We start from the raw sequence: 15,160 nt of genomic DNA, 5'->3' as shown, positions 1-15,160 counted from the left end.
GGGAACAGCATGTGGTTCTTTTGTTTGTTTTTCAAGACAGTTTCTTTGCGTTGCCCTGGCTGTCCTGGAACTCACTCTGTAGACCAGACTGTCCTCGAACTCAGAGATCCACCTGCCTCTGCCTCCCAAGTGCTGGGATTAAAGGTGTGAGCCACCACACCCGGTTTCAGCACGTGATTCTTAAGCAGGAAAGCAAGGTCGCTGGAGAAACAGTGCGTGGAGACAGGTTAGCAGGAGATGAGCAGGAACCAGCAGACTAGTAAAGAAGCAGAGAAAGATAGAGCAGATTCACTCTCCTGGCGGCTCTCAGAGACTCTCACTCTTGAATACACAGGAGGATTCTTGGCCCGGGGACAGGGGCCAGATGCCCTTTCCTCAGTGAGATGGCATCATAGTCATGCTTCTGCTTTCCCATGCGCTCTTCACAGAGGGCACATGTTAAACCAGCTCAGAAAACACCGTCAGATTTAGGTCCAGCCCTGGGTTTCAAGCACAGCGCTCAAGCTTGAGTGGCAGCCAGGACTAACTACACAGCCACACTGTCCTTGATTCATCTTTCTGATCTCTCCAAGTACAATCCAATAGTCCACCCTTCTCCTTTTCTGCTCTCACGAGACTGCGCCCGGGGTCTATGTCATTCTCTACGTCGTCCCAATCCAACTTCCTGGCAGGAAGACTCACTCACCTGCATGGCCCGAGAGTCACCTGGGAAAGGAAGATGGCAACGTGAGCTCCAGGAGGGGAAGGCAGCAGCCTTCTGCCCTCCACTCATGGCCTGGCTGCTTCACAGTCTGTACCCCTCCCTGTACCCCAGCAAGATGAGCAACACACAGAGCGCAACCCTTTTACCTGCCTCAGCCTGTCAACCACCCCAGCATCCCAAGGCTAAGAGAGCACACAGGTAGCCTGGCTCACCTCTCAGCTGGAGGTGTCCAGTGATAGGCATTCCCCTCACCTCCCCCCCCCATCAGAATCGTCACAGACCTCCTCCCTCCTGTGGTCCAGATCACATGAGTTACCCACCATCCTCCCTGCCCTGGGCCACGGACTAAGGGAGAAGTTCTAGAAAGGAAATGAATTGCCTCTGACTGGGCTAATGGCCCACACCCATGGCCACTGAGTTCCGTCCGTCCTTACTTCTCTGTCCCAGATTCTTGGAGTAATTCTGGCAATCTCCTGGTTTACTTGGTCCTACTCTCTTCCTGGTCTCCTGTACTGGGTGACCTGGACATGACCCCATTGTTTTCCGGAGCAACGGACTAGAGAACTCAAATATAATCTCTTCCTAGCCCACACATCCTGAGCCTCAGGCAACTGAGATGGAATTACTGTTTGGAACAGAAGTCCTGGGCAGAGAAGAATAAAAAAGAGGAGGCTCCTTGGATGTCTCCTCCAGCTCAGATACCTTTGTCAGGGAGGGTCTCGGCCTCAATCCAGGTGTCAGTGACTGCCCGGAGTGGTTGCCTCTCTGCTGTCCCAGGCCAGGGTCCTCCACTCTGCTGTGTCTGTTCCCTTAAGGGGCTAGCCAGTTCCTCCTCCTCGGCTCTCCTCATGGACAGACGGATGTCTGAACTTGAGTAGGTGTAACCGTGACCGGCAGGGCAGATCTCCCTGAAGGCCTCTAAGAAACCAACAGAGGGTGAACTGAACTATGCCATTCCTGTAAGAAGCCAGGGCCCTCTTACTTCCCTGAAGGGGACAAGACAATTGTGGCTGCAAGAAGGGTCTGGAAAACAGAAGATAGTCCGAGCCTCCCAGCTTGAAGGGGTCTACCCAGGTTGGGGAAGTGACCATTGGCTTTGAAGAAGTACCCTGATGGCCGAGGCTGGGTTCAGGATGGTGTTACCTGTGCCAGGCAGGGGGCACTTTTCACACTTGCTGCCCCAGGCTTTGCCCACACGGCTGCAGCAGCAAATCTGCTTGGTGATCCGTTGTACCAAAGGCAGGGTGCAGGTGCCAGACCCCAGTGAGCGGTAGCACAGTCCCTGTCGCATGGAGACCGCCTTGTCCGCTGCAACAGACAGGACATGTGGGAATGGGCAGGTAGCCAGTGTGAGAAAGAAAGCACAGAAGGCCGTGGACAGAGGCCCTGAGACTAGCCTGGCTCCTGTCTCAACCTGGAAGTTCGGTTGCTCACAAGGACCTCAGGAGGAACAGCTGCGGTGGAATGCTCCTATATCTCCTCATATTGACTCCCTGTGGGGCCCTCAGCTCCCACCCTCATGTCAGGAATGGAGTTGTTGGTCTCCACCTGCTGCCTTTAAAGTGTCTGCTAAAGGCTTTGTGTGCACTTCAGGATGAGTAGAGGGCAGTGTGCTCTCAGAGCCACAGAGGGCGTCACTGGGAAGATGAGATGAAGTGAGAACTACAGGCTTGGCAGAGAGCCTTGAAGACAGAGAGCCTTGAGGTCCATGTATCTAGGTGTATTGATTTCTTAATATTGCCTGTTAACTGATGCATGGATCACTCAGTTAAAACAACTGAGTCCTGACTCTGGGGCTGGATGTGTAGCTCAGTGGTAGAGTCCTTGCCTAGCATGCCTAAAGACTTGGATTTCATTGCCCACACCACACACATACACATGTACACAAGACAAAAACAAAAACCCCAAAGAACCCACAAATCCTGTGGATCCAAAAGGTAGTGAATATTAAAAAAAAAAAAAGTTTCCTGCTTATCATCTCAGTGGGAAAAGACATGGCCAACCAGTCTGAAAGAGACTTAAATGTTTAGAAGGCAAACCAAGAGTGGGGTAAAGGGAGCAACAGCCGAAGTTGAGAATTAATGATTCTGAGGAGTCCGGGTCAGTTCTGTTATCTGCTTCCTGCTGAGCGAGCTACATGTCTCCCTGGGCCTGAGCTTCCTGATGTGTAGTGTGTTGATGGAGGAACGCCATGGACTGCGGGTGGGTTTGCCTGGCATGAGTGCCAAAGCTATAGAAAAGCACTCTGGTTCTTTACAGGTACCACTTACCCCGTCCCTCCCTTGGGCCACTTTCTGGTTGAAGAACTGAAGCTCAGACACAGTTCTCAGTGAGTGGGACAGGGATAGGAACTTGAGAAAGCAAGGCCCATACTGCTCAGCTCGGGACTTGCCTTGGATTGTTAGAAAACAGGTGTCCATGTGCAGACTGAGATTCCAAGGCAGATAGCCTACAGCATGTGGCGGCCACCTCTGAAAGAGCTATGAAACCAACACAGGGACCGGCAAGAGACTCCCGAAGGGCAGGCATTGTGGGGACCTGGATCCAACTGGCAAGGTCACATTTGCCCCTTTTCTCACTTCCTACTTGTGCTCGTAAGTTGTTTTTTTTTTTTTTTAGCTTAAAGCATCATGAGTTGGGTTTATGTGACTCCTGGCTAGGAAGTTGTGGTTGGAAGTAGAATGGCCCTCACAGACTCATGGGTGCTTGGCCCATTGGGAGTAACACTGTTAGGAGGTGTGGCCTTGTTGGAGTGGGTGTGGCCTTGCTGGAGGAAGTGTGTCACTGTGGAGGTGGGCTTTGAAGTCTCATATAGTCTTAAGCCATGCCCAGTGTGGCAATCTCTCCCTGCTGACTGCAGATCAGATGTAGAACTCTTAGCTCCTCCAGCACCATGTCTGCCTACACAATGCCATGCGTCCCTACATGACAATAATGGACTAAACCTCTCTGAACCTGTAAGCCAACCCCAATTAAGACTTTTCCTTGGTAAAAGCTGCCATGGTCAAGGTGTCTCTTCACAGCAGTAGAAGCCCTAACTAAGATGGAAGCCCTCTCCACAGGGTCATGTGGATAAAATTGCTCAAGGCACACAAGAACACCCCGGCAAAGGCCAGGCATACAGCCACTAGTCCCTGAGCCCTGCGTCCTCAGGTGCAGTCTCTGCCTGCAGTGGGCACTTCCGTGGGCTACAGTGGGGACAAGCTCTATGCTGTTGAATCCCAGGGTGGACTATCAGAAGCTGGACCAGCCTCCAGAGACTTCTCTAGTGCCCTAGTCAGGTGGCAGGAAGTCACCAGCTTGCCTTCTCCACCTGCCTCGGGGAGAGGAATGAATCCTTGGAGGAAGCTGGAGAGAGAGGCCTTGGGGAGGAAGAGAAAATAAAGACAGGTTCCCCTTGCTTCTCCATATTACTGTATCAGAATGTCTTCCTGGCACTCTAATAGTTGGGTGTTAGACAAATTCCCTGACAAAGAAACTTTTGTTTTGTTTTCTGTTTTGAGGTAAGGTTTCGCTATGTAGCCTTGGCTGGCCTGGAAATCATTCTGTAGACCAGGCTGGCCTCTGCCTTCAGAGTGCTGGGGTAAAAGGCATGCACCATCATGCCCAGTCTGATAAAGAAAACTTAAGTGACCAGAAAAAGGAAAGACTATAATGTCCTCAGGGAACCTTGATTACATGTTCTCTTCATCCTGGCTCTCTTTCTGTCTGGGCTTTCACTGTCTCCTGTCCCTAAACATGTCAGGTCCAACTATGTAGTGCTCTCTACAGGCACTACCTCTGGGTGGCAGCAGAGTCTGGCTCCTCCCATGGCCCTTCCAGACCCAGTGACAGGCACTTTGTAGCCTGTGAGCTACAGGTGGCCTTGTTCCAGAGGTCTTTGGGGGACTGATTTTATTCTGCTCTGGCCAGGCCTTCCTTCCTAAGAAAAGTCCCATACAGGCTGTAGTGTCAGCTCTGGTGGGTGAGGAAGGGCCCGCTAGCCTGGGCCTCTCTCAGCTGGAAACCACAGAGGTCACTGGAAACAGAGCTGCCGGGGTTCACAGTGCAAGGTCAATCAATGTTCACAATCATGGAGATGCATGCAAAAAGGGCCATGGAGTAATGTGAAGGTGCTGGGGTAGGGAAGTGACACCATTCCACCATGGACAAATGGATGCTCCTTTAAAAATATCACTCAGGGCTGGAGAGATGGCTCAGTGATTAAGAGCACTGGCTGCTCTTCCAGAGGACCAGGGTCTGAATCCCAGCACCTACATGGCCGCTGACAACCACCTGTAACTCCAGTTTCAGGAAAGCCAACTTAGCGGCCACATGACCAGCCATGTTGCTAAGCTTGGGCAGTAGAATAAGTGTCTGGCTCACCTAGACACTTCAAAGAGGTAGCGCACACCTTCAAAGACAATGGGACAGTGAACAGGGCGAAAATGGTCAGAGAGAAAAACTAAACAAAACAAAACAAAAGCAGAAAATATGAATTCTAAAAGAAGCTTTAGAGCTGCAGCACACACCTATAACCCCAGCACTTGGGAGGCAGAGGCAGGCAGTTAGTTGTGAGTTCAATGCTAGCCTGGTCTACAGAGCGAGTCCAGGACAGCCAAGGCAACACAGAGAAACCTTATCTCGAAAAACAACAACAACAACAAAAACAAAACAACAAAAACCAAACCAAACCAAACAAACAAAAAGCAAAAAAAGCTTTAGAAGAGAAGTCAGGAGCAGAAAGTGAGGCTGTCTCCTCCAGGCCCAGCACGGACACACAGATCAGTTTTGGACGTTCGCCCAACTCTAAGCTGATGGCAGACACTGGCTCTGGGCATGAGGCCATGGGCTCTGGGGAAATTTACCACTCTGGGTCTGGACTGTGCCCCTGGAGGGTGTCTCTTGCCCCTGGCCCCACCATCACTCACATACACAGCGGCTCCTGGACGGATCCAGCATGAGGCCTGGCCTGCAGGTACACAGGTAGCTGCCCCTGGTGTTCACGCACTCCGAGTCCTTGCAGAGGCCCAGGGTCAGGCACTCGTTGATATCTGCAGGGGGTGGAGGAATGGCCATTCAGCTGAGGCCAGATGTTCGGGAGGGAGCTGCATACATTCAGCGTGAGCTCTCCTCTGTGCAAGACACACATCATGATAGCAACCAGCCGGCAAGGCCGATAGAATGACTAAATAGAAAATCACACACCGCCTCACTAACTGGCACATAGTAACCCTCTTAGTTGGAAAGCTAACATTTATGGAGCACCTACTGTGTGCCTTGTACTCTTTCGGTATTTGACGATGACACCCCATTTAACCTTATAGGTAGCTTGATTGGGTTCTTGTGTCCTCATTTTATAGAGGAAGAAAAGCTCCAGGAGTAACTTGCCAAGAGTAGCTCAGCTCTTGGTGACTCTGGCAAATGGTATGGGAAGCAGGCAAGCAGGCAAACAACACTGTCTGGATTGGATGGTGTCAGATGGGCAACCAAGTCGCTTCTAGTCAGCTTTCTTCAGGAGGTCCTGAGCAGCTCAGCAGAGCATATGTATCTGCAGGGAGCTGGAAGTGGGAGGCTGGGGCACAGTGCTGAAGGGCCGGGGAGAAGGAGTAGGGCCAGCAGGAGGGTGTCAGGCACCCCCTGCCCCAGGTAGGCCACATGATCCCCTAAGACCAGCAGAGGCCCCTCCTGTTCATCCTCATATAAAAAAGGAAAATGGCTTCTTCCTGGCACCCAGACTTCTTATGCCGCAAAAATGGGAGCTCAAACCCTCATACTCTGAGCATCTTGGTGACAGCTCCTCTGTTGGTGACTGTGATCGCTGCACCAATGTTGGACGTGAAGCCCTTGGTAAGAGCACTGCCTCCACAGCAGGGCATCATTTAGGTGGCCCAACGCCGTCAGCACCACGCGCTCATCCTCTGGCTTTGAGGAGATCAGAGCAGGATGAGGCCCCGAAAGATGCCCGACAGGAGGACGTCCTTGGTAGGATGCGTGATGGGAGCAGAGGCACCCGAGAGACGCTACCGAGGGTTGGAAGGGAAGCCAACCCATACACCTGCAGATTGTGGCCAGGCATATCTGAACACAAGCTCGAATTGCCCCTCCCCCTCATGCTTTGGAAGCTTCAGGGTTCCTCATCAGCTCCTCCAGGGAGCCCTAGGGCATGGCAGGGTATCCAAGGCCGTCCCAAGCCTGTGGGTGAGCAGGTGGGTCTCATAAGACATATAGGCTGTTTGCCCTGTGTCCCTCAGATGCTTCAGGCTGCCCAAACTATCCCTTTGCTTATCCTTCCGCCAGGGAAATCTGCACCTGCTTCAGCTGGATACACTATGTCCTCTGGCCTAGTACTACCTCTTCCGGGAAGCCTTCCTTGGTCTTCCCAGGCTGGACTGGGCTCTGCCAGGGGGTCCCATGCCACATGCCCCCCATCAAAAACCTTCTCTGGTGGGCATCTGTTCTCCTGGGTCATGGACTGGGTCTTACCCAGTGTTGTGTACTTAGCAACAAGCACAGGTTGGATGTAGCACTCAGCTTGTGTACACAAATCACACCCTGGCCCCATGTCTACCACTTCAGAGAGAGAGAGAGAGAGAGAGAGAGAGAGAGAGAGAGAGAGAGGTAGAGGGATGCATGTGGGTGAAGAAGTAGGGACAGGGCATTCTGGGGTTGAAGCTTGGGAGCCTTCCCAGGAGCTCTGTGGAGGATGAGCAAGGGACTCACCGAAATTCTAAGAATGAAAGGCGAAGAGTTCTCTTTACAGCCACTCAGATTCCGGGTCACTGTACCCAAAGGAGTTTAACCCTGGGTTAGGCATGGCCAGAAACCTGCACTGGACCAAGCCCTCTTTCTTATCTGCGGCCAGTTATGCTGCAGACAGCCAGCCAGCCACTAAGGCTTAAACAGTTTCCTCTCCCTGGGGGAAAATGTCCAAAAGGCTCCTCAGGGCCATTTGGGATAATATTATCTTCAACCCAGTTTTATCTGAAGCCACACAGACAGCTCTCCACCCAGTTGTTGGAGTCCTCTGAAGAGAAGCAGCCCCAAGCCCTGCTGACACAGCCAGCTCTTGATCCACTCACCACCAGGAGGTCAGAGTTCATTACAGCTCCAAAATCAGCAAAGTCACCACTCAGCCCCTCTCTCTGCCCCAAAGGCCTGGCCCCTCTGTGGGCTCTAACTGCAGGCCACCCCTCGTCAGCTGGCCCACAGATATGTCAGCAAGGCTGTCAAGATCAGGGCAGGATTAGGGTTCACCATCCACCTCTCCCTGCCCTTCCCCTTGGGCTGAGGCAGGTGGGAAGGAGACCCAATCACCGAAACCTGCTCTGTTGGGAGGAGCCTACAGAGGTTCCTACCAATTGCTGGTGACTTCAGTTTCACTTTGGTGGAAAGTCCTCCTTTTCCTGGGAGACCAGCCTGAGAAGTGACTGAATGTGCAAGGGTTTCTGGCCATGATTTACATAGATGTGGGTAAGGATGGGTGACCCCAGTACCCTGGATCTCTCAGCATCCTCAAGTAAGTCCTGATGTTTTAGGATTCCCCAGGACTAGCCTCTCCCACAGCTCTCAGAAACTGGAGCTTGAAGGCATACAACAGATTGCATACAACAGATTGACATGTGCCGCTAATCCTAGCACTCAGGAGGCAGAGGCAGAGGAGGATCTCTGGGAATTCGAGGCCAGCCTGGTCTACAGAGTGAGTCCAGGACAGACAGGGCCGTTACACAGAGAAATCCTGTCTTAAAAACCAACAAGTAAAAAGGTGCACAAGAGAGGCCTCCCAGGCGGTGACAGATGCCCCTCCCTTCTGGGGTGTGTGTTGCCCCAGCAGGCATAACCAACCTTCCCTTCCTGCTCCACCCAGCTCAACCCTAGTCTGCGTCATCCTTACCTTGGCAGTGGCTGAGGTTCAGTCTCTTGTACCCTTGGGGACACTCCAGCTGGCCATTTTCAATCACTGGGAAGGCTGAGGAATGAAAATACAGACAGGTCTCACGGGAGGGCCTGTGAGCTCATCTACCAAGTGGTCACAGTTAAGTTGTCCCGTGTGCTAAGTAGCACTGAGTTCCTCAAACATCGTCCCGGGCAGCTGGTCCTCGGTTTCACCAAGATCCTCTTGACCCATTTTGTTTGTTTTGTTGCTTTTTAAAGGATAATATTGAGGGAAAAAAACGAGTCACAGAAAGACAAACACAGCCTGATCTTATATCGCTATGTATTCTGAAAAAGGCAAACCTACAGAATTAAAGAGGAAAACAGCAGTTTTTGAGAGCTGTGATGGAGACAGGAGTAGTTTGGAAGTTGGTGGACAAAGGGTGTGAATTTCAGGACAGGCAAGATGGCTCAGCAGGTAAAAGCAGTTGCCTCCAACCCTGACGAGCTGAGTTCAAGCCCTGAAGCCCATGTGATGGAAAGAGAGAACCAGCTCTCACAAGTTGTCCTCTGACCTCCGTACTTGCGTGCTGTAGCATGTACACATCACACATATGTAGGTATATGTTATTGTGTACTGTGTAAAGATTCAAATGCTGATTTCTGTGCCCCCCCCCCCATATCTGGTTGCAATCCTTGTTCTGAGAATCTCCTATCTAAACATTGTTCCCCATGTTTAGATAAATCAATAAAGAAGCTTGACAGGCAATGACTAAACAGGATAGAGAATAGGACCGGACTTCTGCCAGCCGGGGGAGGAGAAGATAGAAAAAGAAAGAAGGGACTGACCATGAGGAGAGTTCCAGGGACATCAGGAGAGAGCAGCTGGAGCAGAGGGAGCCGGAAAGTGCAAGTACCTTGGGGATTTACACTGGGAGGAAGCCAGGCTAGCTTAAAGGGTTACTACAGACTCATATTGCTCAGCTGTTGTGCCATAAAGTTTATTAAAAAATATAATAGTTCGCTCTCATTAATTTGGGTACTAGCCGGCGTAAGAGAGAAACTGCACCACATTCATAAAAGTGACGCTAACACGCATACACATCATAAATGAGCAAGCACACATAGAAAACATAGAAAAAAAAATAGGGGTATGAATTTCAGAAAGGAGGAATAAGCTCAAGAGAGCTACTACCCAACACGGTGATCCTAACTAATGACAATGCATTACGTATTTGATAATCACCAAGTAGAGATTTTAAGACCACTCACCCTTCCCCAAACAAACACAAAAGTAATTGAGCCATTGACATGCATATCTATGCAAAGCGATGCACGTATTTTGTGCCTGTCATACGTGTATGCGGTATATGTATGTGTTTGTGTGGGTGTGCTGCTGTGGGTGTGTGCCCACGTAGATGCATACATAAGACAGAAGTCAGCGTTGACTGCTGTCTTGGATTGCTTTCCATCTTATTTTTTGAGGCAGAGTGTTTCACTACACCTGGAACTCATGGCTCAGCGAGGCTGACTGGCCAGTGAGCTATAGGGATCTGCCTGTTTCTAGCACTGCGATTAGAAGCACACAGTGTTTTCTTTTTACGTACTGTGGATTGAAACTCTGGTCCTCATGCTCGGGCAGGAAGCCCTTCATCAACTGAGTCATCTCTTCAGCCCAAATACACATTAACTAGGTTAACTATGGTACAACGCATTCCCATTTCAAAATATCATGTGTGCAGCATACATATGTATATATTTCAATTAGAAAATATTTTTAGAGTCTAAATAGATGTTTTATACACATAATCCCAGCACCCAGGACACTGAAGCAGCAGGACCACCTCAAGTTCAAGGCTAGCCTGAGACAGAGCACAGGAACCTGGCTCAAATAACAAAAATAATTATTTTTTCTGAAATACTAAAAAGGCAATTTCTCTCCAGGTGGTAGTAGTGCATGCCTTTTTAAATCCCAGCACCCAGGAAGCAGAGGCAGGGGGATCTCTGAGTTTGAGAGCAGCCTGGTCTACAGAGTAGGTTCCAGGATAACCAGGGCAACACAGAGAAACCCTGTCTCGAGAAACCAAAATAAACAAATAAACAGACAAATAAATAAAATTAATATAAAGTCATTTCTCATCTGAGTTTATACCACATATTTAGCTATGTTATTATATGCAGTATACATTCTGCTACATTCCCATTTTGTAATATAGCGTATGACCAAACATGCCTTGTTTATTTTATTAACTTTTTATTTGGAAATGATTATGAATGTACAGGAGGGATCTGAATGCATATTGGCCAACAAGGAAATGATATCAGTATTTTGGTGCTGACACACATCCTGCCTTGATCTCACAACATCCCTCTCATGTCAAAGAGACAAAAAGCCCCTGCTGATACTAACTAGGAAAAGGAAAACCGTCTACATCAGTTTAGAGTGGCAGTCCAGTAAATGTGTCCACCATTGATCCCCAGCGTCGATGAGAGAGGGAGGTGAAGGAAAGGAGGCCTTGAGCTCATAATCCCTAAGCTAAGAAGTCCCTAAGAGAGACAAGGAGATGGTTCAGTGGGCCAACAACACATTTGCCACCAAACTTCACAACCTAAATTCAATCCCAAGAGCCAGGCGTGGTGGCACATGTCTATAATCCCAATACTCAGGGAGGCAGAAGTGGGCGGATCTCTGTGAGTTCAAGGCCAGCCTGGTCTACAGAGCAAGTCCAGGACAGCCAAGGCTACACAGAGAAACCCTGTCTAAAAAACAAAACAAAAAAAACAAACCACCATCACCACCACCAACAAACAGAGACAGAGGGAGGCAGATCTCTGAGTTCAAGGCCACCCTGGTCTACACAGGAAGACCTCTCTAAAGAACAAGGAGGATTGATACCTTCATTCAGTTGTATAGCAAAGTTTGAGTGTCTCGGTACTAACATGTATTTTGTTTTCAGTGCTGAAGCCAGAATTTGGGGACTTCCCACAAAACTGAATTCTCAACTTCTCTTGTTCTCTCTCCTTTCATTTTTCTTTTTCTCTCTCTCTCTTTTTTTTCCCTCCCTCCCTCCCTCCCTCCCTCCCTTCCTTCCTTCCTTTTAGACAGAATCTCATTATGCAGTGCAGGACAGATTCAAACTCTCTATCCACATCTGCTTCTATCTCCCAAATGCTGGGATTCCAAGTGTGTGCCACCATGCCTGGCCTACAAAAATTTCTAAGCGTGTAGCTTTTCCTCAGTAGGCCCTTCTCAAGGCACTTAGGGTGAGGTTTGTTACCAATGGTAGCACACAGAACTCTGCATCTCACATAGTCTTCTCAGCCAGCCGGCTCTTGCTAAACATGTCGGGTCACACGTGCTATAGGCCATTACTTTTACCTGGCTGATGACAAGTCATTAGAAGAAGTGTTGGTGTGACGCTTTTTAAGATTGCTTCTGGTTATGTTGTTAGTAGTTTCTTGGGACCATGGGTTCTTAGCAGGAATTTTCTGGAGCCGTCCCCGTTCCTCTGCTTTGTCAGGACTGATTTAGTTAATGCTGGGCAACAGACAAGTCCAGGAAGCAGAGCAATAGGAACCACCAAAATTGTAACATGACAAAATCAAACACACGGAGGTGCCAGTTGCCTGGAAACCCCATTCCAGGACATGCTACATGCCAAGCAAGATGTGTGACAGCCTGACATATGGACAGACCAAGTGAGGACATTAACTAATACAGCTTAATGTTTTCTTTGCTACTGAAAACATGTAAGTTGAAGTTCCAATTTTTAATGACATGACCCATCTTCTCTGGCCTAGGAAATCACTCAGGCTGATGAGCAGGGGTTCTGAAACACCGAGAGTGAGACAGAAGGATGCAAGTGAAGCTTGGGAACAAATAAGTCCCTGGCCTGGGGCCTGGTGGTGTGAGCTGAGGACAGAAAGGAGGGGAGAATGAGAGAACATTGTCAGGAGAAACTTGGACCACTGGCTGATTGGATGCAGGCGGCAGATGTTACGAAGACAGAAGGTGGGAAACAATAATGCAGGGTACTTGCCGGGGGGCTGAGGAGAAATGCCAAGTCAGTGTTTGTGTGATGCTTGAGTAGTGAGACACCAGGCCACACTGTCCTGTCTGTTTCTCACAACAGTAACGGATAGGAAGACTTTTTATCTCCATTTTACAGAGCAGGAAGGCACAGCTCAGGGAGGTAAGGGGGTTGGTGGGAGCTGAGTCAGGGTCGAATGCAGGCTTCTACCACAAAGGCTGTGTGTGTCTTTTCTACTCTGTACTGTCTCAGAGAGAGACAGACAGACAGATAGAGACACAGACAGACAAAGAGACAGAGAGAGAAGGGGAGAGGAGAGGTGAGAAGCCCCCTTCTCAGGCTTGTTTCACTCGGCCAGAGGCCTGGGCAGCATCACCTCCTAGAAGTCAAGAGGGAGCAGAAGAGATGTCAGGCAGACCTTTACTTTCTGGGAAGTTGGGAGAGGAGGGGACAGTGCTTGGCTAGAGCTATGAACAAGAGGAGAACCAGCCCCTGGAACCTAAAGAAAACTGTGGGAGCCAAGGCCATGTAAGCTGAGAGGACCTGGCTACAGTCACACAGAAGCACAGGGTCCTTCTACAAAGCAGCCTTCCTGCCCTCTAAAGAGACTCTCCTCTCACTGGATTGAAGAGAAAATGCTGGATTGGCTGTGCTTTCCAAAAGCAAGCTTCTAGAAAAAAAAATAATAATAACTGCCAAGCTACTGTCTTTAGCGGATCTCCCAATTTTGGCCAACAGCCTCTATGTCTAACTAGGTATTTCCATACCTTTCCTCAGCTTCTGTGAAACCAAGTCCAGACTCCGTCCTGAAAAACCAGCTTTAACCTCCTTGGGAGGAGAAGAGGCAGAAGTTCAGATGGCCATGAGGCCTGGGGTGAGAACTCAGTAGCGGCTGAACCGTGTGACTCACAGGGATGAGGATGAGGGAGGCAGGTTTCCTTCCTGCATGATCCCAGGGTACCAGCCTTCCCTGCTCATAGAGCTTAACATGAGTTGTGGCCACTAGCGTGTGTGCTTGCTTGTCTCCCTCCCTCCCAGCATAGGCTCTGTGAGGGCGGGGACCCCATCACTAGTGCCAAGCCCAGTCCCTGTAGCAGCCAATCAAAAGGAAGCAAATAATAGCAGCAAATCCCCGAACAGACTTGCTGCAGGTGAGGCTCTATTGTAAAGGCTTTACATAGCAATTTATTTAGCCTCATAACAGCCCTTGGGAGGAATTTGTAAACTCACCCCATTTCACAGGTAAGTGAATAGAAACGGATAGAAGCTAGAAGCATGCTTAAGGCCAGCCACTGAGTGGATGGAGCTGGCAATTATAAACCCCGGAAGGCTGCTACAGTGTTGAAATTCAGAGCATCTGCTGCTTCAGAACAAAACAAATGTGTGAACCCATGACAAGACTTGGGGACTGTAATACAGACAACTCTGGGGTCTAGGGGAGGCTGTAGGGAGATAACAGGCCAGCAGGAAGGTTATTTCCTGGTTATTTAGTGCCCCACCTGAACAAAGCATCAGGATAGGCAGGAGGCCAAAAGGTCTCATCAGATGTTTGACAAGCACACAACATATTGAAATCACCACTCAGAGTCTTCAAAGGGAAATGTGAAGAGCCTGTGTCAACCCTCAGGGCCACACCGTGCCCAGAGGAGTCGTGGAACTGCGATCTGCAGATCTGGAAAACGAAAGTGGCTGCAGGTGGCTGGAGGGATGGCTCAGAGGTTATGAGCACCGGCTGCTCTTGCAGAGGACCAGGTTTGATTTCCGGCATCCACGGGGTGGCTCATAACCCACTGTAAGCCCATCCCTGGGGGACCCAACACCCTCTTCTGGCCTTCTCGGGTACTGCATGCGCACGGTGCACAGACATAAGAGGCAGACAAAACACCCGCACACATAAAAGTGAATACATGGAGAAGGTGGCTATGATATGACACACCAGTGGCACAGCCAGGATCAGCTGGAACTCGAGACATCTGAACTGGGGAGGGTACACAGAAAAGGCTGTGTGGCTCTGGATGTGATCTTGCCCATCCCCTGCTGCTTCCTGTTGCTCACAGGAAGGGCAAAGGAACAGAGAGCCCCTGGCCGCAGTCTGTTTTGCTCCTGCTAAATCTACCCCTAGGCTGCTGGGATGCCTCAACAAAGCAAACTGGAGACAGTTTTGGCCCTGGATCCCCAAGCAGAGCTGGGAGGGGACAGTGAAGACATGTCTGGCCACAGGGCTGTTTACATTACACCAGGCCATCTTTGTCTATGATGACAGGTGCCCACGGAGGATGTGGGGGAGCGCAGAGGGTCTCTGGTGTGTAATTACCCCTCCCCTCACCCCCATGGAAGAGACTCATATTTGGCCCCGGAGGTCAAGCTTGGACGTTTGTGCTGGCTGGAGCCTTGGCCCGGATTTGCACGCCTCAGGCAGCTGGGTGTGTGACTCCTGGTGGGAACGGTGTGGGCGCCCAGGGCAGCCGGGGCAGCCGGGGCAGCCGGGGCAGCCGGGCAGCCGGGCAGCCGGGCAGCCGGGCAGCCGGGGCAGCCGGGGCAGCCGGGGCAGCCGGGCAGCCGGGCAGCCGGG

The 15,160-nt window shown here is 50.4% G+C and overlaps 1 protein-coding gene across 1 annotated transcript in view; it reads right to left on the bottom strand.

Moving 5' to 3' along the window:
• Positions 1–15,160, bottom strand: part of Ltbp2 (latent transforming growth factor beta binding protein 2) — an 88,733-nt gene that overhangs the window by 23,190 nt on the left and 50,383 nt on the right. Inside the window, exons 9-13 of the mRNA XM_055593092.1 lie at positions 8,577–8,651; positions 5,614–5,736; positions 1,847–2,011; positions 1,406–1,621; positions 686–705 (exon numbers count right to left, since the gene is read on the bottom strand). Of these exons, the coding sequence (XP_055449067.1) occupies positions 686–705; positions 1,406–1,621; positions 1,847–2,011; positions 5,614–5,736; positions 8,577–8,651 (599 nt within the window). The remainder of the gene's footprint in view (positions 1–685; positions 706–1,405; positions 1,622–1,846; positions 2,012–5,613; positions 5,737–8,576; positions 8,652–15,160) is intronic.

Source organism: Psammomys obesus, unplaced genomic scaffold, assembly GCF_907164565.1.
Source record: "Psammomys obesus unplaced genomic scaffold, mPsaObe1.curated_primary_1811, whole genome shotgun sequence".
NCBI lineage: Eukaryota > Metazoa > Chordata > Mammalia > Rodentia > Muridae > Psammomys > Psammomys obesus.
Note: the sequence above shows the minus strand (reverse complement) of the source record. Positions and strands in the feature narration are given on the sequence as shown.